Source organism: Saccoglossus kowalevskii, chromosome 9, assembly GCF_978046115.1.
Source record: "Saccoglossus kowalevskii chromosome 9, keSacKowa6.1, whole genome shotgun sequence".
NCBI lineage: Eukaryota > Metazoa > Hemichordata > Enteropneusta > Harrimaniidae > Saccoglossus > Saccoglossus kowalevskii.
The window spans coordinates 18,879,369-18,905,580 of NC_140649.1; the positions used below are offsets into that span (position 1 = coordinate 18,879,369).

A 26,212-nucleotide genomic window follows, 5' to 3' on the forward strand; every position below is an offset into this window, starting at 1 on the left:
GTTTGAAGTAATTTCTTATACATGAACAGGTCAATTTCAATTAGTATCATGAGCATGCATATTGTGTTACGGGTGCATATATTATTTTTGACTGCCATGTGCGAAGCACACAATGGAAGTCTTTGCATTTAGTGCTTCTGTATGTGTGATATTTTCGATTACTTTGATATTACATATATAGGTACTATATGTGGACCTCTCTCAGATTTGTTCATTTCGTGATGATATCTTTAATTCTCTAATTTTGATGAATATTTTTGGTAAAAAGTGATATTTTTGACTTGTTCATTTTCTAATGATATCTTCAGTTCTTAATTGAAATGTGCATTGCTAACATCGGAGCTATCTCAGCCAACAGGCTGCTTGTTTATCATATTATTTTTACATCAGGTATGCAATCACAATAATATGTATAATTTAGTAATATTTTTACACCAGGTATGCAATCACAATAATATGTATAATTTAATAATATTTTTACACCAGGTATGCAATCACAATGATATGTATAATTTAATAATATTTTTACATTAGGTATGCAATCACAATAATATGTATAATTTAATATTATTTTTACATCAGGTATGCAATCACAATAATATGTATAATTTAATACTATTTTTACACCAGGTATGCAATCACAATAATATGTATAATTTAATATTATTTTTACATCAGGTATGCAATCACAATAATATGTATAATTTAATATTATTTTTACATTAGGTATGCAATCACAATAATATGTATAATTTAATAATATTTTTACATTAGGTATGCAATCACAATAATATGTATAATTTAATATTATTTTTACACCAGGTATGCAATCACAATAATATGTATAATTTAATAATATTTTTACATCAAGTATGCAATCACAATGATATGTATAATTTAATATTATTTTTACACCAGGTATGCAATCACAATAATATGTATAATTTAATATTATTTTTACACCAGGTATGCAATCACAATAATATGTATAATTTAATAATATTTTTACATTAGGTATGCAATCACAATAATATGTATAATTTAATATTATTTTTACACCAGGTATGCAATCACAATAATATGTATAATTTAATAATATTTTTACATCAGGTATGCAATCACAATGATGTGTATAATTTAATATTATTTTTACATCTGGTATGCAATCACAATATGTATAATTTACTATTGTTTTACTAAAGCATACACTCACAATAATATGTATAATTTACAGCATGCAATCATGCTAATACATGCAATATACTATAGGTAAATCGGACACTATTTGCAAAATCTGTTTGTTATTCAACCACTTCCTAAAAAAAGAAATAAAACAATTAACACACACTAATAATTCAAATTAACCAATCAATATTGTATTACAAACGTTTGCATTTTAATTTGTATATTGTCATTAAGTCCAAGTACTGTACTACTTTGCAGGTGGAAACAGAGTATCGATAATGTATTAACTGTGTAAAAAAAATACACAATGAGATTAAATCTCACTAATATTTAACTATCTATGCCATGTATACAATGATATTAAATCAAACTGATGCAAACTTAGCTAAACATCTAGCATTGTCATTTTACACAAATTTAGACATACTACATATCAAGTGTTTTCAACAAATAATTAACTAAATGTACACTGAGAATAATGTGAACAAGGAATATAATGTAACCATTGAGAATTGTGTGAACAATGAGAACAGATACACAATGTGCAACTAATGTGTAATGTAAACAATGACAATTGTGTGAATAATGAGAACAGATACACAATGTGCAACTAATGTATAATGTAAACAATGACAATTGTGTGAATAATGAGAACAGATACACAATGTGCAACTAATGTGTAATGTAAACAATGACAATTGTGTGAACAATGAGAACAGATACACAATGTGCAACTAATGTATAATGTAAACAATGACAATTGTGTAAACAATGAAAACAGATACCCAATGTGCAACTAATGTATAATGTAAACAATGAGAATTGTGTGAATAATGAGAACAGATACACAATGTGCAACTAATGTATAATGTAAACAATGACAATTGTGTAAACAATGAGAACAGATACCCAATGTGCAACTAATGTATAATGTAAACAATGAGAATTGTGTGAATGAGAACAGATACACAATGTGCAACTAATGTATAATGTAAACAATGACAATTGTGTAAACAATGAGAACAGATACCCAATGTGCAACTAATGTATAATGTAAACAATGAGAATTGTGTGAACAATGAGAACAGATACACAATGTGCAACTAATGTATAATGTAAACAATGAGAATTGTGTGAACAATGAGAACAGATACACAATGTGCAACTAATGTATAATGTAAACAATGAGAATTGTGTGAACAATGAGAACAGATACACAAAGTGCAACTAATGTATAATGTAAACAATGAATATAATGCACAATTTGTGAAAAATGAGAATAATGTGAACAGTGACAATGAGAAGAATAAGAATAAAGTGAACAGTGAGAATAAAGTGAACAGTGAGAATAATGTGAACAGTGAGACTAATGAGAAGAATAAGAATAAAGTGAACAGTGAGAATAATGTGAACAGTGAGAATAAAGTGAACAGTGAGACTAATGAGAAGAATAAGAATAAAGTGAACAGTGAGAATAATGTGAATGAGAATAATGTGAACAGTGAGAATATTAAAGTGAACAGTGAGAATAATGTGAACAGTGAGAATAATGTGAACAATGAGAATAATGTGAATGAGAATAAAGTGAACAGTGAGAATAATGTGAATAAGAATAATGTGAACAGTGAGAATAATGTGAATGAGACTAATGTGAATAGTGAGAATATTAAAGTGAACAGTGAAAATAATGTGAACAGTGAGAATAATGTGAATGAGACTAATGTGAACAGTGAGAATATTAAAGTGAACAGTGAGAATAATGTGAACAGTGAGAATAATGTGAACAATGAGAATAATGTAAACAGTGAGAATAATGTGAACAGTGAGAATAATGTGAATGAGAATAATGTGAACAGTGAGAATAATGTGAATGAGAATAATGTGAACAGTGAGAATAACGTGAACAGTGAGAATAATGTGAACAGTGAGAATAATGTGAATGAGAATAATGTGAACAGTGAGACTAATGAGAAGAATAAGAATAAAGTGAACAGTGAGAATAATGTGAACAGTGAGAATAATGTGAACAGTGAGAATAATGTAAATGAGAATAATGTGAACAGTGAGAATAATGTGAATGAGAATAATGTGAACAGTGAGAATAAAGTGAACAGTGAGACTAATGAGAAGAATAAGAATAAAGTGAACAGTGAGAATAATGTGAACAGTGAGAATAATGTGAACAGTGAGAATAATATGAACAGTGAGAATAATGTGAATGAGAATAATGTGAACAGTGAGAATAATGTGAATGAGAATAATGTGAACAGTGAGAATAATGTGAATGAGAATAATGTGAACAGTGAGAATAAAGTGAACAGTGAGAATAATGTGAACAGTGAGAATAATGTGAATGAGAATAATGTGAACAGTGAGACTAATGAGAAGAATAAGAATAATGTGAATGAGGATAATGTGAACAGTGAGAATAATGTGAACAGTGAGACTAATGAGAAGAATAAGAATAAAGTGAACAGTGAGAATAATGTGAATGAGAATAAAGTGAACAGTGAGAATAATGTGAACAGTGAGAATAATGTGAATGAGAATAATGTGAACAGTGAGAATAATGTGAATGAGAATAATGTGAACAGTGAGAATAATGTGAACAGTGAGACTAATGTGAACAGTGAGAATAATGTGAATGAGAATTATGTGAACAGTGAGAATAATGTGAATGAGACTAATGTGAACAGTGAGAATAATGTGAATGAGAATTATGTGAACAGTGAGAATAATGTGAACAGTGAGAATAATGTGAATGAGAATAATGTGAACAGTGAGAATAATGTGAATGAGAATTATGTGAACAGTGAGAATAATGTGAATGAGAACAATGTGAACAGTGAGAATAATGTGAATGAGAATTATGTGAACAGTGAGAATAATGTGAATGAGACTAATGTGAACAGTGAGAATAATGTGAATGAGAATTATGTGAACAGTGAGAATAATGTGAACAGTGAGAATAATGTGAACAGTGAGAATAATGTGAATGAGGATAATGTGAACAGTGAGAATAATGTGAATGAGAACAATGTGAACAGTGAGAATAAAGTGAACAGTGAGAATAATGTGAACAATGAGAATAATGTGAACAGTGAGACTAATGAGAAGAATAAGAATAAAGTGAACAGTGAGAATAATGTGAACAGTGAGAATAATGTGAATGAGAATAATGTGAACAGTGAGAATAATGTGAATGAGAATAATGTGAACAGTGAGAATAATGTGAATGAGGATAATGTGAACAGTGAGAATAATGTGAATGAGAACAATGTGAACAGTGAGAATAAAGTGAACAGTGAGAATAATGTGAACAGTGAGAATAATGTGAACAGTGAGAATAATGTGAATGAGGATAATGTGAACAGTGAGAATAATGTGAATGAGAACAATGTGAACAGTGAGAATAAAGTGAACAGTGAGAATAATGTAACCATTGAGAATTGTGTGAACAATGAGAACAGATACACAATGTGCAACTAATGTATAATGTAAACAATGAATATAATGCACAATTTGTGAAAAATGAGAATAATGTGAACAATGTGATCAGTGAGAATAATGAGAAGAATAAGAATAAAGTGAACAGTGAGAACAATGTGAACAGTGAGAATAATGTGAACAGTGAGAATAATGTGAACAGTAAGAATAATGAGAAGAATGAGAATAATGTGAACAGTGAGAATAATGTGAACAGTGAGAATAATGTGAATGAGAATAATGTGAACAGTGAGACTAATGAGAAGAATAAGAATAAAGTGAACAGTGAGAATAATGTGAGCAGTGAGAATAATGTGAATGAGAATAATGTGAACAATGGAAATAATGTAAACAATAGGAATAATGTGGAATTGGTGAACAGATGCAGAAGGTGTAAAATGCTGATGAAATTGATGTACACGTAGAGAATAATGTTAACCATCAATAATGTGAAATTGGAACAAAAATGCGCAAAGTGAAATAATGTACAAAATAATTTGATAAATGAATGTACAATGTGAGAATAATGCGTAGTTTAAGAATAATGTACATTATTGAGAATAACATGTGCATTAAGAATTATGTTTAACATAGTGACAAGTGTAACAGCAAAGTTCATTTTATTACAGACTGTAGCTATTACACTGATGAAAGGGATATCATGTACACTGAATTTACCAAGGAAATCCCCACTTTCCAGTCTGAAAAAAATATCAACAAGTTCATTATCCTTATTAATACTAACCATCCTAAACTAATTAGACATGTGACACAGTATCTGAAAGTGTGTTTTGAAAAACACAAACTACATTAATTTTTTACTACCTAATCTTATGTTATATTAACATTTTGTTTTTTACTTACCTTTTTACTTACCTTTTATTACTTTCAGCCAAAAATGAATTTGTAATTTCATTACGGTGTAATAAAACTGTATTATTGTTATTATTGTACTAGTATGCATATAATAATGACCTACCGTTTTAACCAACACATAAATAATGTTCAAAAGAGTCGCATTTAACAGCATTCAATTTCCATCCATCAATGGAAAACCTGTAAACATGAACAAAAAAACTATATTTTTGCAATTCAATAATGTAAACTTGACTCTGAAGGATTTATTGTTACAGTCATGTTCACAAATACATTGTTATTGCCAATCTCCAACAAATCTGAGTGAAACTAGCATTTCTGATATTTCTCAACAGCAACAAAAATGATAAATTAAATAAATAAATAAATAAATAAATAAATAAATAAACGAATGAATGAATGTTTCACTCACTCTAAAATGAGGCAGGAACCACTACCATTGTTTCCATTTTGGTGGAACAGTGCTGGATTAGCTGCGATTGTTGAACCACCGGTGAAGGTAATTGTATTGTTATCCTTATGTCCATCTACCCAGACTTTCCCATCTATTCCATTTGTTGCAATAGCAACCTGTGCACGCTCCAAAGTAGCCAGATCAGTAATTTGGTATAGAGATCCAGAAGAACACATTACGTGAGCAAATTCAGGTACCTCCATGTCAATACTAATCACAGGCATGGCTATAGGGTGTAACACAAACACAAATAATACCATTATTGACACGTCATCTACACAGCAGCCATTAAAACAGTAAATCACTGATGTTATATACAGCTCATAATAATATAACACCAATTCACTAGTATTGTATACTTAAGCAATAAATTACTGTCGAAGGCAGGTACACTGTTAATGCTATCATGCCATGTCCGACTGATAAGAAAGCAGCACAATGTTTGTTGAGTTGCATGAATTACTTGTCAAGATTCATGTGAGCTGCTTCATCAGATTACTGAGAAAATCCTATAATTTATGTGAGAAAGTTGAAGTCTTCGCCACATTACAGAAATGGATTACATCAACACCGTTATTGAAATACTATGATATTGATACTGAAGTCACTGTACAGTGTGATGCATCTGAGTCTAGTTTGGGAGCTACACTACTTCAAAATGGTCAGCCAGTTGCATTCGCATCCACATCATTGTCAGTAACAGAATGTTGATATGTAGAGATAGAAAAAGCCTTTCCATAGTATTTGCTTGTTGTAGATTTGATCAATATTTACATGATTTTCACATGTTGAGACTAATCACAAACCACTAGTCTCAATATTCTCGAAAGCAATACAGTATGCTTTAAGACACTTACAAAGAATACTTTTCCACTTATAGAAGTATAACTTGAGAGTAACATATATACCAGGCACTTAGATGTATATAGTTGATATGTTTAGCCGAGCATATGAAATTGAAATAGTCAATGAAAAGAACATTCCTGAATACCAGATATTTCAATTAAAGCGAGAAACCAGCTTGACTATATGAGACATGCATCAGAAGGCATGCATCAGAACAGATATTGCTTTGCAGATGTTCATGATTATGATAATGTCAGATGACTTGAACCATGACAAGTCCCTATCAGTATACACGAGATGGTGTTATCTATAAAGGAATGAAAGTAATAATACCTACTTCAATGAGACCACAATTGATTGATTATGTACGTCGAGTTTGTGGTGTTCTCTATTGACCAGGAATGGGACGAGAAATTGCAATGACTTCCCTCCGCAAAAAAGCAAAGACAACCATTAATGACACATTTGTTTTACTTTTTATTCTGAGAATTATTTTGTAACAGTTGATTACTACAGTAATTACTATGAGTTGGATCTACAAAGACTGTCATTAATGCTACTAAAGCTCACTTTGGCATTGCTGATATAGTGAGTGACAATGTTCCTCAATATATTAGTGAAAAATTTGAAACATTCACAATAAATTAGTCAAGAAGGCCAAATGTAACAAAAAAAAACATTCAGATAGCTTTACTTGAATGGAGAAACTCGTGGATAAAACCGGGCCAAGTCCTGTACTGCGACTCATGTCAAGAAGAACAAGAACTGTAATCCCTACAGCTGAGGCACTATCAAGACCTCAAATGGTGATATCTAATTCAAACGGATGATGCTCATCTGACATCACCACAAATTCATTCACTCAGATCCATACCAAATAGTATCAAAACAATCATAAATGATGTCATCACAGATAATTTAATTATCTAGATTCTAGACCAGTAACTGAGCCTACTCCATTGTAACCAAGTACAGCAGTTACACCAGACATACACACACCCACTTTGTCTAACACTGATATTACTACTCCATATTGCATACCTGTAAAACAACATGTTTTTATGAGACATGGAAGGATCAGTGTTCCCTCCTGTCAAACTCAAAGATTTTGTTATGGACTGTTAGGCATGTATTTCGTGGAACAATTTTACTTTATTGAGTGTCTGTTGCTGGTGGACAGAAATAGAGTATTGTACTGTGGAGAAATGGATATACCGGTAATCATATTGTACATTTGAACTGCTAACTTTTAAAGAAAGAGATGTTGGTATATACACACGTTAGTGTTATTACATACTAAGTCAAAGTTCATGTATTAGAGATCACCCATCATGCAATGTGGTTGAATACATATGGCGTCCATCTAAGTACACAGTGCTATTGTTGTCTAGTCGTCTTTACTAGATTACTGCATTCACTAGGCATAACAAACACGATGAATACACACAGTATATAGCAACAGTTGACGATAATAATGAAGTCAACTAATGAAGAGACTGAAGGAATTGCTAATAATCCACCAGTTACTGCAAACAACAGAGCAGCACAAGAATAAGGAAAATAAAGAAAAACAACATACTGATACTGAGCAACAGCCTAGTGATTTCAATCAATTACACAGTTTCAAGATGGAAAAACCAAAGCTATCAAGGTTTCAGGTGATGGCAAAAAGTGCTTTGTATTCAGAGCTGATTTGCGCATATGGTGGACGAAATATGCAGTAAATATGGTGAATAACACTCTTACAAACCTGTCTTCAAGATAAACCACTCGACCTGATTCGAGCTGCTCAAACATGATGAAGATGGTAGCTTATGTGAACTTGTCCAATGCAGTTACAAAATACTAAAAGAAGTATGGACATGATAGAGAAGAAATGAGTGCAGACAAATGGCTTTGAATGCCTGAGAAAGAGAAGCAAGAAGTCAAAACTGAAACCTTGATGGACTGGATGACATCAGAAATGAAATCTAGAATAAGAGATACAACACCATTATGCAACTCAGTTAAGTTCACTTCATGCATGTCATCCGTCAAATATATACCTACCGGTATCTGAAAACAAAGATACCAATTCCAGTGTGTTGGATCTGAACATCTAGTCATTGAGTAAATCAATGAACGTTTCGGAAAAGCATGCTCTAGAAAGAAATAATGGTGTTCTGTAACTGGTTCCACCATTTATTATTGCATTTACTAATTCCATGGGTGTAGCCACAGTATGTAGTCAAGAGATACAATATTGCCAATTCACACCAATGCATTTGTTAAGATTGCCCACATTTGATAGTTCGTGTAGAAAAACGTGTATTGTGATAGTTGGTGTATATGTACCTTGGGTAGACCCCTCTTAGATTTGTTCATTTCGTGTGATATCTTTAATCTTTTTACCGAAAATGTGTGTCATTTTTGGTAAAAGTGATATTTTCAACTTCTTGTTAAAACCACAACTCCGATTGCTTTGATATTATACATATGGGTACCACAGGTGGATATCTCTTAGATTTGTAAATTTCGTGATGATATCTTCTTTGATTGAAATGTGCATTGCTTGTTATAGACTCCAGATCCAGGTTGGCCACCTTGTCTGGTGAATTAAAATGATATAAGCACAGTGGTCGTCGCGCAACCCATGTGCGACATTTGTGTTGATAAACATTGATTTTCCCACAATCCAATTGTGCTCTTCTAATGGAAATCACAAGTTAGAGGTTTGACCTGGGTGCGACTTGCATTAATTACTGTCGGTAACTCCTTTGAAATATCTCTCACAAAAATGTTTCTGCGTATGTTTTTGATGTTCCAAAGCCATAATTTCGGTGATCTTGTGAGAAAATAAAATCATTAAGATGTACTTGCAATATACTGCAATAAAACACCTTACCCGAACATATATACTTCTGCTTGTGGTTACATGAATTATCCTCCAATGCCCAGTAACCATTCTTGAAGCTGTCAATATGAGCACACACACTATATGTAAAAACATCTAATGAAAAATTAGTTACAACTCAGTGATCTATTTTTTAACAATTACTGTGAAATACTTTATTTTCGCTGAAAAGGCTTTTTGTGCATTTTGCATGGAATTTATTTTCACTGATTTTTGACAAGTTGAATGTAAAATATAGGAAAAAAAGTATATTAGCTGGATTTTATTTTCACGGAATCATCCCTTCAGTGAAAATAGTGAAAATAAATTCCAAGTGAAAATAAAGTATTCTACAGTACTTTCGTTTTCAGCATATGGTACATTATGCCTGTATTTGCACAGACAGGGCACTTAGAATAAGCTGACTACTGTGTATCATGTTATCAACACGCACCATAAACAACATACTTTATATATTAACATAATACAATGACATATTTTAAACATACCGCAATTGGATACAATGACCACGCCCGCTTGGTTCATTCAAATGAAATAAAGTTGATTCAACTACCATTTCTGACCCATCACTGAACCAAATGTAATTGTTTGTAATGTTACCATCGACCCAGTACTCTTCAGTATCGCCTACGTCGGGTAGCACAGATGACGCCCACATCAAACTAGCCTGGCTATTAACTTTGTATGGAGAAACACATTGGGTATCTGCCTGAAACGTTGATTCTGTGCTGACTTTGGGCCCAGCTGTAAAATACGTAATCCATAAGCAAAGAGTAAATAAAATGATAATTTTAAATATTTTCTGTCAAATAAAACTTGAGAGTTGTAGTTGTGTTTCTGTTGTTTGAAATAGGGTTTTAATAATGAATGGTAAGTTATCAAACACACCAGAACCTACATCTGACACTACCTCAAATTTTGAATTCCATGAATTGCGTACGACAGTCGCTCTGACCACTGGGAGCCCAGGAACTGTGATCAACTGTACGCAGTTCCTATGAGCAGGGGGGGTGGGTGATCGGCTAAGAAATGGACAAGGGATGAAGGCTCCAGCCAGCTCATATTTTTTAAACTGGAAAAACAGACGAACAGAATGAAAAATAAAATCTATAAAAAATACCAGGTTGAAGAATATTAGTTGCTCTTTTAAATATCGCCAAAGCCTTGCCTATATTTAGAAAACTAAACAAATTGACTCCATTTATGAGCAATTAACGGTTGTCTATTTCTTACATTAGATACCAGCCGATACCCCCCCCCCCCCCCGCTCATGGGGGGGGGGGGCAACACGGCCCAGTGACTTTTTGTTACCCACGAAATAAATAAATAGTTGGTGATTATGAATGTTATATATATTATTGAATAACTATTGACATACGAATAACCAGAAATATACCTACCTGAGCAATTATAAATCAAATTAGCCAACAGAACATCAGCGGCACTCAGTTTGTCACGCTGGCCCATTTTGTATTGTTCATCTGGGTCATTTGCTGTAATTGTTTCCTTATCGTAGGCGATGCTGAAATACTGAATTCATTCGTTGGTTAGTAAACATTGTAAAACACACATACGCTGCCGTAATTGGGTCCATGTTTCTTCAACTATAGTGTCATGATAGCTGAGTTAAAACGAGAGAGTCGTCACCTGCGCAGGAACGGGAATTGAGTCCCAAGCGACGATATCAACACGCGCTAAGAACGCAAAGGCTCATGGGTTGACGCTTGTTTGTAAACAATGACACGCTATGGCCACCTGACGCATGCGTATGTGACGACACTCCTGCTTTAACTATAGTTAGTGTATTAGATAATACATGGAGGAAATAACAATATCATTACAGGTAAAAACAAATGCACATTTGATTTGATAGTTAAGTATATTCTCTCTGTGATATCAAGAGTATTGTTAAATTTATCATTGTGGTAAACGCATGACTGTCATTAGAGAAATGTTTAAAGCGCGGTGGCCGTCGCGCAGCGCGTGTTTGAATTTCATGTAAATAAACAATGTATTTTACACACGTTGTATACGTCGCTATGAGTCCCATATCGAACAGGACGTCGCGCTTTAAACCGTGTATGGTTAAAGTCAAAGTTCCAGTTAAAACGAGAATTGTCAAACATATTCTTACTTTGGGGCCGTAATGCATCACCGATCCAAGGTCGTATGGCACACGGTGTGAATTAACCTGATCAGGACCATACTTGTTGAAGTTATCCTCTCGACCTGGTTCAATATTTTCCAAGTGAACTGTAACGTAATGATCTCTGTCCGTACGACTTTGTTCATGCCAGAATCCAAACGCATGACCAATTTCATGAACTACAGTTCCTCTCTATTGGATGAAATAGCGAAAAAAGATACCATCTGAGAAAAAGATGAACACTTCTTTTTGCGCCATATATTTTCCACTAAGATGTGGATGAATAATTTCCTGCTCTTGAAAGTATTTCTTTCCTAATTTTGGAGCAATTAATAGGCATTATACCGATTTAATTTGTGAAAGGTATCAAAACTTGACTTTTGTATTAAAAGTATAAAGTGAGTATTTTAGTATTTATTTATTTGTTATAGATTACAGGTAGTACAAAGAACTAAAAACATACGACAAGAAAGAAGTACATTGTGAAATAATAAATATTAAAAAATAAAATAAAATAAAATGAGCAACTGATCCATGGCTGGGGTAACAGAAGATAGCAATCGTAATGCTGTATACAATTATTTCAATGGAGAAAAATACAAGGGCGTAGTATTCACCTAACACAATTGATAATTACAAAAAAAAATGCTACAAAGACTAGTTACAACAGTAAATAAATAATACATAGAACTAAACATAGAAATACAGAGTAAATAACTAATCAATTAACCAATCAATCAATTAACCACCCAATCAACCAATAAACCAACCAACTAACTAACCAATCAACCAACCAACTAACTAATTAATCAGTCAACCAATTATCCACACATAATTACGTAATTATGTTAATTACGCAAGTATGTGACATCCAGACTGTTCTAACAATGCAACTTGTCAAGGGCAATATTAAATATGTGTCATGGTAAAACTTTCCATTTTACGCGATATGGAAGAATTGCGTCAATCAGTCCACGGCAAATAAGATATGTATTTTGGTAGTAATATTTTTAATCAAGTAATGATACCACTACTAATAATTAACTATTCTGCTAAGTTGGTAACTAACGCATATATATATTTTTTTAAATGACTTCTTCCAAATGAAGCTTTTCCATAGTTCATGTGCACGGTGGACAATATCGAAACCAGGCGGCCATTATGAGTTGAATTTGTACTGTATTTGTATTTGTACATTATACTACTGGCAAATACTGCAAATCAAAAGTACAACATACAGCATAAATATAACTTACTGTAACACAGAAATCTCCTATTGAAATTTCTTGCGGGAATCCGCCAGTGTAACCAACAGAAGAATAACACCTACAAAGGTAATATATGAACGAATTCGTCAATAACCATATCACTTAAAGGATGGTAGTCGTCATGCCACGCACTGGGCGAGATCACAGTCAGCTGGCGCAAACGTGATAATAAAATAAATACGATATTTACTACATGGGGGCCGCCATCTTGAATGACGCATAAAACTAAATAAGAGACAAGTTGTGAAACGCGTTTTTCCGATTCCTACAAATCAGGACAAAAATACCAATCTTTCATAAAAATACGGTCCGTTGGGGTTATATTAAGCCAACCGATGACAAAATTCGGCCTAATTCGTCGTTTTTGTGTGGAAATATCCCTTGCATACGAACACCTAATTACGCGAAGAACATAGAACACTAAACCGGGGTATTTGAAACCGAAATTGTCATCTAAGCGTTAGGCCGTCGCTGATTGGCTGCTAAGCTGGAATGCCGATTTTTAGTTTTAAATACCCCCAGATATATGCGAATGTCGTACCAATATCATATCGTAACATATTATAGTCATTTCTGTCATTTTGATGTTATTTTAGCAAATTAATACATATCATTTGCCTTGCGTATTGAATTTGGTTATTAGTATTAGATACACACTCAATAATTGTGTAACGTTTATAAAACTGGTTGTCAAGAGCTAATCACAAATGATATTTCAATCATGATATAATTAGTTACATAACATTGTTTTCTTTATTCTGGGATGATTCAAAATCGAGAGCTTAACATAGAGTTTATGTCGCTACAACTCGAATATTCATACTGCGCTACATAACACTACCAGTCTAAATAACTCGTAGAAACAAAAAACAAACAGCATAAAGAACTGTGCTTTTTACCCTTCATATTGGATCTATTCAATTTAACAACATTCTTACAAACTGGTTTAACTCATCAAAACATTCAAGCGAAATAAACATTAACATAGCTCGCAGTGATCATAGACGACAATAATAAAGTTGTGTTGAGAACCATTCGTCCATCGCAATTGGAAGAAAACAATGGCACCGAGTGTTCTGGCACAACAATTTTTTTTAAATGCTGAACATCAGCTCAAATACTGTGAAATACTTTATTTTAGCTGGAATTAATTTTCGCTGAAAAGACTTTTTGGGTGTTTTGTATGGATTTTATTTTCAATGATTTTGGACGAGTTAAATGTAAAATATAGGGAAAAAAAGAATATTTGCTTGATTTTATTATCTCTGAATCATTCCTTCAGCGAAAATAGCAAAAAATGATTCCAAGCGAAAATAATGTATTTTACAGTAATTCGCCACAGAACTAATTTCGACGGAATCAGAGATGGCCGACACTAAATCGATTTAGTACTGAATCGATTTACCTTAGAAATAGTTTGACATTTTATTGATTTGATTATCCTAAAAAAATAATGAAATCGGACCCGCACTTCACCCACCCCCACAAAAAAACAAAACATTAAAGTTGATTAGTGGTATTGTTAAAGCGGGAGGGTCGTCACCTGCGCACGCGCGGGAATTGAGTCCCAAGCGACGATAACACACGCTACAAGCGTAAAGGCTCATAAGTAGACGCTTGTTTGTAAACAATGACACGCTATGGTCATCTGACACATGCGCAGGTGACGACTCACCCGCTTGAAATGTATTGATAAATGTTCAAACAATATTTCAATAATCGTCAGTTATCGGTGAAAGGATAGTAAAGCAATGATCTATGTCACCAAATTGTGAAGGTATAATCTACATGTTAGTCACCTTACCCGAAACCCTTTATGAATTCTATTCTGGGAGCGTTTTCGTCTGGCGAATCTAGTAGCGGGAATCTAATACAAGTGTTGCTCTCCCAATATGCAAGTGCTTGTTTTATTAAGGTAGCGTTATTTGCACCTGTAATGATATAAATAACTGTTGCAAGCAGCGGTAGAGATTGAATACAAACATAAACAAACAATAGCCGCATAGTACAAGTGTATATCGAAGAGGGCAAGGGTTATTTTCGTTCAACGTAATTGCAATATTGTTTTGTTCGTACAACGTAAATTAAAAACAATAAATTCCGTAGGTTCTGTAATCACAGGCTAGACGTACAACGTAATAAATCAAATATTTGTTTCGTACGCTGTAATAATGTGCCATTTTTCTCGCTACGTATAAGAATTTACATGCAAATAAAGAAAAGTCGTAAAGAATACCAGGGAAATTACATTTTCGAAACTCTAAAACGACTAGATGACACAATTCACTGCAAAATTCAATTTTCACTGTAAACTGTAAAAATGTCTTTTTTTCCTTGTAAATTGTAGAAAGCCCTTTTTATTTCCCGTAAAACTGTACCAGCTACCCCCTTGCCCCCTATATCGTCCTTACTTGAAGCGGATATGACGTAAGGCAACGTAGCATTTGGCCAAAGATATGTAAGATTAGCAAGAGCTTTTCTAACACTCGCTCCGCTTTCCACCTCCAGCACCATTTCTGCAATAGCTTGTCGTTGATACTCTGTTAACTTTATATCAGACTCCAAAGTACCGGGACTGGGTTGCTCCTCGGGAGGTTCGGGGCGTGTCTCCTGAAATAATTCAAGTTTTAGTTTTAAATTTGATTTTGAAACGCTGCCGACCGTTCGATTTTAAGATGTTCCATTTGGGTTGTAGACCCAGATGGCTATGTGATGGCTACTTACCACATGTGTAACAAACACAACAGTCGCCAGCATTATAAATACTGCACATATTGCTTGAATTCTTGTCATCGTGACCAGTTCGTTTTACCAGTAACTGTATCTGTAGACTAACATCAATAGTATTTCTCATTTAACAGTAATTCAGTTGAAACTCATCAGGAGGACTTCCTTTCGCCGCGCACGCGTGAGATACGGGCAGATAGAATGGACTGCAGAACTGTTCTACGTACCTTGTTTTCCTTGATTAAGAAAGACATAACTATAAGCCCACGTGCGCGTTAAAGCAGGGGAGTCGTCAACTGCGCAGGTGACGACCTTCCCGCTTTAAGCAACGGCTAATTTTGTAGAGGTCTTTGCAAGAGTTAACCCCCGGTGATTACTTTTGAAAATGTATAAACTGAATTATTGTGCAGATGTGTGTGTTAATTTCCCTGTTCCTTGTATAATAACATATTTAGAAACACAAATGAAAAATGTTTGTTATTATATTTCTTTCCGAAATTGAATACATAGTATTTCCAGTCTAACTCGAAGAGCTGTAACTGGCATATATTTTGCTACGAATATGCATCGACAGAAATTATAGGGTTGTTGTCGCTGTTGTTGGCATGAATTACCACGGCATGAAATCATGGCCAACTCAATGGCATTGTGTGGCATCAAAATATAATAATTTTGCAGTGATTTCCGCAATGCCAATGACCATGGATTGGGAAATCCATCAGCGTATCAACTGACCACTAAGGGAGCGCGGTACATATGTATATTGCAACATTGAAATGTTTGATAATGACAGAATTCAAATGTACTAGTACTGGGAGTAACCTGAACCTGTAGACTGCATTTTGTAGTTGCCGTGGTTACGCTATGTGGCCTGGACGTGTTTCACGCTCTCCGTACGTAATAAACTCGATTGCTAAGCTTCCTGTTTGTGAGATGCCCGGTGGCTAAGAGAAAAACGGTTTTTAGCAGCTCGAGATAACAGTTTATTACCACTTAATAAAGTTTGTCTGCTAAGAGATTTGTGTGATTTTGATCACGGATGGATATCATTATTAATTTGTACCGCATTGGGCGATAGTTGGGCACTTAAATAACGATAATTTTGACTTTCGGTAAAAAAACCATTCGGCGATATTGGCATAGACTCGGGCAATACTATTTCTGTACCACATATACTCTACGGATGTAAAAAAATACGTTCAAGATAATACAGTTTGAGAAAACAGTCGGAAAATTGGGGGCAGCTAAACAAAGTAGTTCTGGTAGATGTCATTGTAGAACACCACACAAATAAAAAACATAAATTGTGCCATGACATAAATAAGCTTTTGTCCATATTTCTGCTTGTAGTGGATGTTTTACTCTTAAGGGAGGACTATTTAACGCGTAAAACAGAAGCTCAGATATAGCTAATGTAAACAAAACAATGAACGTACGTAACAAGATGGGTCAGCGAAATTCCTTACAAAAGTATATCACTTTGTACACTCGCACATGTACAGCATAATTTTTCAATGAATCAATTGCCAGGGCGTACAGCGGATGAGAGGCTCTTGATCGTTAGGTGCTTTTAGCAAAACACATACCAGATAAACTGTTAACATGATTCAACAAATACCGAACACAAGTAGAATATACATTAAAATACATCATAAAAATTGTCACATTTGAAAATTCAATTACTCAGAAATCTGTATATTATCCACATATAACAGTTCTCAATTGTGTTTCTGACAAAAACGTTATCAAACATAGGAAATCAAGTACTGCGAAATATGCTAAACTGGACGTACACTCTACACATTAACGCAAACTGAGAAGCAGTATCAATATATTGAAACGAAGTTTTAACGAAAGATTACAGATACATTCGTTATTAGTGAATCCCAAAATGAACACATCTAACTAAACCACACCACAATAGAACAACAACAATTAAACAGATTTTTATTTTGAGATGGCTGTTTTTGGTAAAAAAAAATAACGAATCTTTTCTCTAAAAACTGAAAAGATACGACAATTTCCCAAAAATATAAAACCAAACCAAACTTGCCTGTGGAGAATTTCAGAAAACGACAACGAGTAACTACAGAAGACCAGTTGTTTTTGGTCGATTTTGTGGCAGTGGATCTAAAAAGGCAAAGCATCAAATTGTGTCTAGGCATTATGTCTACTAAATATTAGTGCATGACTGAAAACAGATAATAAAATAAAAACATAGGCTAAAATGTACCATACTCACATGCTTCACTCGTGAATTGTAAACGCCAGACAAATGAATTGAAACTTGAAACACGCTATGGAGGCGGATGAAATTGTCAGAAAACATTTACATATTTCTCATGTAACATGTTCTGTAATTGGCCGAGCCAAATTACGCGATCAGCAAAAACGAAAATACACACAATTATGCCTTAAAATAATAAATAAAACGAAATAAATATTTATAATGAATTGGCCCATGTATTTCATTGCTATATGAATGATAAAAACATATAATTATATAATATTCGAACATTTATAAATGAATAAATATGCTACACAAAGGGAACTCGTATCCGATTACCAGCACATATAACTTTTTCCATCTATATCAACTATACATTCTTGCCGTACACATGCGCATTCATGTCGTGCGAAATCTGAATTATGATGATTCACCATGATCGAAATTTCACTATCAGAAAAATAAAAAAAATCTATGAAAATAAAAGTGAAAATGAGTATAATTGCGACATAACTTTCAAATATGTAAAGTTGTATAACTTTACCGTTTTTCTAGTATTATTTTCATAACTGCGAAAGTCATGTGACCGCGAAATTTCGAGTTCACCCCTCGTTTATCAATTTATATTTATTTTTCAGGAATTTTTCATCGCAACAGACTACAAGCAAGTGGAAGAGATGAATTTAAATACAATTGACAGTACGAATCTTCAAAGCATTGCCTTGCACTTTAATATATTGTTAACAAGGAGATTTTAAACAAAGCAGAGCAATATTCTCATCCATTTTTCAGTAAAATTTAGAATTTTTGTTTATGGCAAATTATCTTGATAACTGGGATTTATTGCAACGTATCACAGTATGAAATGTTGTTTAGTTATAGTATACGATGACGTCGCGTCTAAATTACAGAAAACATCATGCTTGGCTATCAATATATTTCCATTAAAATAGATAGAAACGTTTGATATTATTTTTAATTCTATATATTTGTGCAGGTTTTACTGTACAGTATTCATTTTGTTTATCTTCTTGTTCCGGTTATTTTAGATTCAATACAGATTAAAATAGAAATGTGCTATAGAGTGTCACAGAAGATTACCAAGCACATACTGTACAGTTAAACTAAAATATATGAAAAGTAAACGGAGTTCACGTGACCTGACCCTAAGTGGTTATCTGGTTTTGTTTGTAAGACACCATATTAAAAAAAATGCCTTAATAGGAGATAAAGAAAATGGTAGCTTGACAATGATTTCATATGTAGTCAGAATTATGGAAACACACGCTTCTTGGGGAATAATCCCAAAGAGTTTTTTTTTCAGAAAATATAGGGGCTTTTCACTAAAATGTAACGACCCATCTAAACTTGTTTACCAGTGTTTTACTCTGATATTGTACATTGAATTGAACTATCACAATGTTGATGTAAGTTCGGAAATTGTGTGGGAAAAATGGATAATATAAGTTGGTGGAAATTAACTATTTTATAGATCGTGGTTTTCAAATAAATTACAGAAAACATCATGCTTGGCTATCAGCATATTTCCATTAAAATAGATAGAAACGTTTGATATTATTTTTAATTCTATATATTTGTGCAGGTTTACTATACAGTATTCATTTGGTTTATCTTCTTGTTCCAGTTATTTTAGATTCAATACAGATTAAAATGGACATGTGCTACAGAGCGTCACAGAAGATTACCAAGTACATACTGTACAGTAAAACTAAAATATATGAAAATGGAAATAAAATCGAATAATTCATTGTATGTTAACTGAAAAGTATATGGAGGTTACGTGACCTGACCCTAATTGGTTATCTGGTTTTGTTTGTAAGACACCATATTCAAAAAATGCCTTAATAGCTTATTAGGAAATAATGAAAATATAATATAATAATACTAGTTGGTAGAAATTAATTATTTTATAGATAGTGGTTTTAATGGATTTTTAGTATACCGCATATCACTTCCTTTTAGTGTATTCTTTCAGTGCAACTAACAAAAAAATATTGCTAATGTTATTTTAGACGTAAATTGGAAAGAAAACTGAGCACAGCAAGCTGACTTCCATTTATTTTCCATTTAAAATGCAAACAACCAGTTATCTATTTACATAATCCAAATGACTGACAAATTGTAAACAATAGCATTATGTACATGGAGTAGAATGCATTAGATCGTCTGTGTACCAACAGGGTCACAAAATGTCATACGAACAGTTTACAAATAACTATAAAATCAAAACATACGTTCAAACATATGTGAGCATATGGCATGCAATTGTAAGATCCTGGACGGTAAAGTTATCCTGGCAGATAATGCATGTGAAAAAATAAGAAGAACTAGCCCCTTGCCTTAATTTAATTTTACAGGGAAAACACATGATTTATTTATACTAGTAATTGATCGGTCAAAATACGATCTCAGAGTCTAGTATCAATCCCAAAATGGAATAATATCTAAATTTCCAGTTAAAATTTTACATCGCATTCTTACCACAAATTATTACCTTTTCCAGAACAAACTTAGAACTGATAATGCATGTAAATATTGTAAACAAGAGGAAACAATAAAACATCTATTCTGGGAATGCAAAATTGCAAACATTTTTGGGGGAAAATTATTTCAAAATTAGTAGAATTTTAAAACTACAGAAAAAGGTCGTACACTAATATCGGAGAATATATTCCTTGGAATCCCACAGGAAGGTTCTCTGCTGAATCACCTCATTTTAATAGGAAAATACATGTTATATGCGAGTCGCCATACAAATTTAACTCCCTCTCTAACAAGTTTTATCAGAAATGTCAAGATGAAAATGAATGTTAAAAAAGAAAGTGAAAATAATTGTTTTAAATTGGTCCCGCTGATCTGGATTACTAAGGTCCAGAATGATTTGATTTATTGAGACTCTCTAACTTGATGTTTTGTTTGGGTGTTTGTGAATGTTTTATTTTGTTGTAACTTACTTTGCTGTTCTCAACTCTATTTTTGTTTTACATGTCTTGTTTTGTATCTTTGTTTACTACATAAGTTTCCGTACATTTGCACACAATTTTAACATATGAGGTATTAGCCCTTTTGTGTTCTCTAGACTTGTAGCCTATATCATATGTTACAAATAATATTACATTCAGCTCTCCTCGTTATCCCATGAAATCAGAAAATAAAGACAACATGTATGTAATTCCTATAAAATGTAGTTCGATTTATAAATATATAATATACTGTAGATGTTACGGAAATTATTTCATAAAATAAAATTCATACGCAAGAAAAAAAATAAAACAAATCTAGTGGAATTATACATACTAGGCAGATATTTGCATAATTGGCTAAATATACAACTAAACTGTCAAGTAGAGGTTTAGCAGGTGGAAGATAAGTTGTACATGTGCAATGATAAACTTGAGTGTTCAGCAAACTCGTGTGGGCAAATAACATGCACGTGCACGATATGGTGATTTATTCCATACACATTGTCACTGCTCAAAGTCAAACGTATCAGCTATTGTGGCAACAGAAAAAAAACCACTTTCATATAAAAGTTGTATTATATTGAAAATACACCCACCCCCTTTCACAGACTTGTGATGTCACATTGCATGGTGTAGATTGAAAATGGAATTCGGTTTATTGTAGAAATTATGAAAACGGTAAAGTTATACAACTTTACACATTTGTAAGATTCGTCGGAATATTACCCATTACCACTCGTATTTCCAAGTTCTACTGTTGAAGTTACTATCTTTCTGAAGGTGAAAGCTCGACCCTAGTGATTCATCATATTTTATGTTGCGCATGCGTACAATAAAGATGTGTGCATGAGTTTGATAACTATGTGAAAACAGTTGTGTGCAGTTAATCGTGATTTATATCCCTACAGCAAATATATATATTTATAAATAAAACAAACTTGATTTACTGTCATGAATTTGTTTTCGCGTATCTGTTAACCGACTTAATTAGTTGATTATTAGCTGAATTGCTGTGTTATGTCTGTCATCGTTCAGGCCTATTTGAAGTTTTGGACGGAACTTGGCTCAGTGATTTGGAACTAATTACAAGATACTGTCGCTATTCTGACATCCGTAGTTATTAATGTAGTGAACGATTAATCAAAAGATATGACGTATTCAGTACTTAGTGTGATTGGCTTTATGATTGAAGGTTACGCCCTAGAGTCTTTTACTGTTTTGTAATTGGTTAGAGTTTTGAAAATGAATAAAGAGAGTTTGAGTTGGTCTTGGCGAATACTCCACGACAGACGCAGTCCGAGAGAGTCCAGGGGCGAGCCTTGAGGCAGTCCAGTCCTGGGCAGTAGACTAGAGAGAGGCAGTCTGAGAGTCGAGAGTCCAGTCTTGGGCGAGTCTTGGTTCAGCCTTGTGAGAGTCTTGGGGACACTTTTCCCCAGGGCGCTGTGTCTTATAGAGTGCTCGAAAGATCGACTAAGACGAGAGCTGAAACGTATTTCGGTGTGTGTGTCTTATTTGACTGTAAAGTTAAAGCGACTTTCCCGATCCCGTACCTCAAGGGGACAAGATAGAAAGACGAGACGAGATTCCCCCCTGACAAGTGTGGAGAACCCAGAGAGAAGAGAATTTACCCCTGATACGTGAGTGGAGATCCCGGGCAGGTGTTTAACACACATTGACATCTTGTGAAGAGAAGTGAAATGGCGAAGGTGTGTCTTTCTTGTGAACCGAACTAGCAGTGATGGCAGAGACGACTCGGAAACTGCGTTTGACGACTAATGACTTTACCCGAACGACACCGATGTACAACGCTGAAGAGATGAAGATTTCAGAACCCCTTCGGAAGGACCAGTATCGTATAGGACTATATAATTAAGAATTGAGCGACATTAAAGACAAGAAGAAGATGAAAGAACGACCCCGGACTAACGCGACGACAAGAAGAGACGCTTATAGACTTTGATTAGAACTTTAGCTATTTGCTTAGAGAACCGCTCGTTGGACACTGTAACTGACACTGTGTAACTCAAGGACGTTGAACTCTTTTCCACAACCCTAACCCTATTGTTCAGTAATGTAATGTATTGCTTGCTTTTCCTATCGTTTTTACCGTTTCTTTTTGTGATGTTGAATTGTATGTATGTAAGCGCCCAGATCTTTGTTTTGAACTGATATTTGGTGACGTTCGAGGTCCTTTATAACGATTTAAGCGCGCCTCAGTGGACAAGTATTTGCAACACAGTGTTTTGAGTTTCGTGAAGTTTTATGGAGTTTTAATGAGTTTATGAGTACGTATTATGATGGGGAAAGTAATGCCCCAATGAGTTTTTCAGAGTTTTGAGATTTGTCGAGTACAGTGATATCGACGTTTTAAGAGTTGTTTTTGTTTATGTGTTGTTTTCCGGAATACTTCTGACGCTTTTTGAGTTGAGAGCACTTTGTAACGTTTTTTACTGTCTTTTTGAGATAAGATTTTGGTGCGCCTATATACGTATTGTTTGATATCGCAAGCTTTTGTTCACGATTGACAGGTTTATATGTGACTCAGTAGTTTCTATCGTTTAGCTATTCCCCGTCTTTTTGCCAGAGGAGTAATGTGTTATGAAAGTGACATTGTCTTTGCATTCTGTTTCCACGCCGTATGACTTGTGTTTAGATTAACGACTTGTGAGTTCAGTTGAAGTTTATAAGCGTATATGACAGGAGTTTGATTAATAGCTTTTTATTCATTGTTTATTAGTTACCGCTTTGCAATGCTTTAACCGAGAGACGCATCCCTGGTAATCACGTGATCATGCTGTCGACTGCAGCGATTGGCTGATCGCTTGGTTACACCGCCACGCCTTAGTTTTTTTGACCTTTTGATGTAGAGTTTGTAACCTTAGTAATGGAGACAGTGCAGCGAAGGGTTACCCTCGGCGGACCGTTTGAGAAAAGCGAGTCGATTGGTAGCCTTTCCCTTGATATTTGAGACTTTATAACCATTGTATTTAGACTTTATAATCATTGTACTTAATTAGTGTGTTTTACTCTTTTTGATTTATTCCTTTTATTAGTATTGTATTTAACCCTATGACGATGAGTGGCTGACGGTATCTTTGATTTGTGAACGTGCAATGCCGAGAGGCATATCTCAGTTTGGGTGAAGGGATGTGTCATGAATTTGTTTTCGCGTATCTGTTAACCGACTTAATTAGTTGATTATTAGCTGAATTGCTGTGTTATGTCTGTCATTGTTCAGGCCTATTTGAAGTTTTGGACGGAACTTGGCTCAGTGATTTGGAACTAATTACAAGATACCGTCGCTATTCTGACATCCGTAGTTATTAATGTAGTGAACGATTAATCAAAGATATGACGTATTCAGTACTTAGTGTGATTGGCTTTATGATTGAAGGTTACGCCCTAGAGTCTTTTACTGTTTTGTAATTGGTTAGAGTTTTGAAAATGAATAAAGAGAGTTTGAGTTGGTCTTGGCGAATACTCCACGACAGACGCAGTCCGAGAGAGTCCAGGGGCGAGCCTTGAGGCAGTCCAGTCCTGGGCAGTAGAGTAGAGAGAGGCAGTCTGAGAGTCGAGAGTCCAGTCTTGGTTCAGCCTTGTGAGAGTCTTGGGGACACTTTTCCCCAGGGCGCTGTGTCTTATAGAGTGCTCGAAAGATCGACTAAGACGAGAGCTGAAACATATTTCGTTGTGTGTGTCTTATTTGACTGTAAAGTTAAAGTGACTTTCCCGATCCCGTACCTCAAGGGGACGAGATAGAAAGACGAGACGAGATTCCCCCCTGACAAGTGTGGAGAACCCAGAGAGAAGAGAATTTACCCCTGATATTACTATTTTTTTGTAAATCCAAATTATCCAATTGTTGACTTTTTTAATTAGCTCTACTCTATTTGAACCAAGGTTTGAAGAGTTCCTGCTGTAAATAAATCCCTGATGGTCATTTTTGATATGTTTAATATCATGTTTAATTTTAGTTTGAATATTGAGATTTTCGAAAATCAGTGAAACTCAGAGAGATATTTTTCCATTGGAATAGCAATATTACAACTGTTTTTAAATCGTGCATTAAAAATGGAACAGTCCAGCTATAAGAGTACGCAATTTACATAAATATACGTAGTAATTGAGTTGAAAAAACTAAAATATCAATTTCCAGCGGAAACGTTTCAATGTCAATATAGACCTTTCGATTCACTTTGAATCGTGGAATTTATAGATATTAATGCTGTGCTGAGGGTAAACAGAGCTGATTTTAATATATGTACGTCATGATATTTGTTTGAGACAAGTATGCATGGTATTATGGTTTGTTGTAAACTCAATGCACGATACAATAATATGTGAATGAACGCTATCCTAAAACTAAATAAATTATTTCCAGACAGAATGTTCGAAAAATACAACTTACCGTAACGGTTTTAGCACTGCAACGTTGGCAGATGACGTCACAACTTCCCGATGATAAAAACAATCAGAAGGTCTAATACCACAAATCAGCAAATAAACCAATTTTTTTTTCTCTTCGTTTTTCTCTGAAACGTGATGTGTGGGGGCTCACTCACAATACATCAGCTTTTGGACTTGTGTGTTCATATGCGTGTCTTGCATATTCCCCCGAAGGGCTATAGGTATAGGATAATGCACGAGTGAAGTGCAATCGTTCAGATACTGAATTACACAAGTGTTGAACTTGAGTTTGTATCTAGATGGCGGGCGGGACATAACTAGGTGATGCCCAGCACTTGGATAATCGCTCAGTGAATGCTTTGCGAGAACGAGAGTTAGATCACGTACACAGATCAAGTTCTAATAAATACTGCAAACCATGGTGCAAATCTCACACTAGGTGCGAGTTTTTGAATATTATTTTGTTTACGAATTTCGGAAATATCTTGTCTTGTAGGTCAGCCATTATAACTACCACAACATGATTTGATTGTTCATCTATGGGAGGAGTCTAACTACTGTGCCGGTGTTACTGGCGTGACAAAAATAGGAGGAATGTTTATTTCCATCCCAATATTATATGCATACACAAGGGATAACAAGGGTTAAGTCGTCATTTTAAGAGTGATCACCTAGCAATTTCCAAGAGAAACAAACAATGAATTATAAAAAAA

General features: G+C 34.2%; 1 protein-coding gene across 3 annotated transcripts; it reads right to left on the minus strand.

Annotated features, from left to right (window-relative positions):
- Nucleotides 1–638: 638 nt before the first annotated feature.
- LOC102806916 (protein SpAN-like) lies at nt 639–25,615 on the minus strand. Of its 3 annotated transcripts, none has more exons than XM_085503270.1 (12): nt 25,501–25,615; nt 15,879–15,985; nt 15,566–15,764; nt 14,959–15,085; nt 13,143–13,212; nt 11,875–12,078; nt 11,141–11,270; nt 10,229–10,484; nt 9,732–9,799; nt 5,960–6,227; nt 5,651–5,727; nt 639–1,316 (listed from the first exon to the last, which is right to left on the minus strand). In XM_085503270.1, exons 2-11 carry the CDS (start codon nt 15,945–15,947, stop codon nt 5,655–5,657), a joined length of 1,464 nt encoding a protein of 487 aa, XP_085359396.1. In that variant the 5' UTR covers nt 15,948–15,985; nt 25,501–25,615; the 3' UTR covers nt 639–1,316; nt 5,651–5,654. The 3 variants fall into 3 exon arrangements, with proteins under 3 accessions (XP_085359396.1, XP_085359395.1, XP_085359397.1); XM_085503269.1 differs by lacking the exon at nt 25,501–25,615 and adding an exon at nt 18,124–18,185; XM_085503271.1 differs by lacking the exons at nt 639–1,316; nt 5,651–5,727; nt 25,501–25,615 and adding exons at nt 8,897–8,988; nt 18,124–18,185 and having other exon boundaries at nt 6,101–6,227.
- Between the last annotated feature and the right edge of the window lie 597 nt (nt 25,616–26,212).

What these genes read in the sequence shown, in the direction of transcription:
- LOC102806916 (XM_085503270.1), bottom strand. Translation starts at nt 15,947, where the DNA reads ATGACAAGAATTCAAGCAATATGTGCAGTATTTATAATGCTGGCGACT. An exon ending in GAATTCATAAAGGGTTTCGG is followed by an intron (nt 13,213 to 14,958) that starts GTAAGGTGACTA and finishes TTACCTTTGTAG; the next exon opens with GTGTTATTCTTCTGTTGGTT. An exon ending in GGTTCCTGCCTCATTTTAGA is followed by an intron (nt 5,728 to 5,959) that starts GTGAGTGAAACA and finishes TCATGTTTACAG; the next exon opens with GTTTTCCATTGATGGATGGA.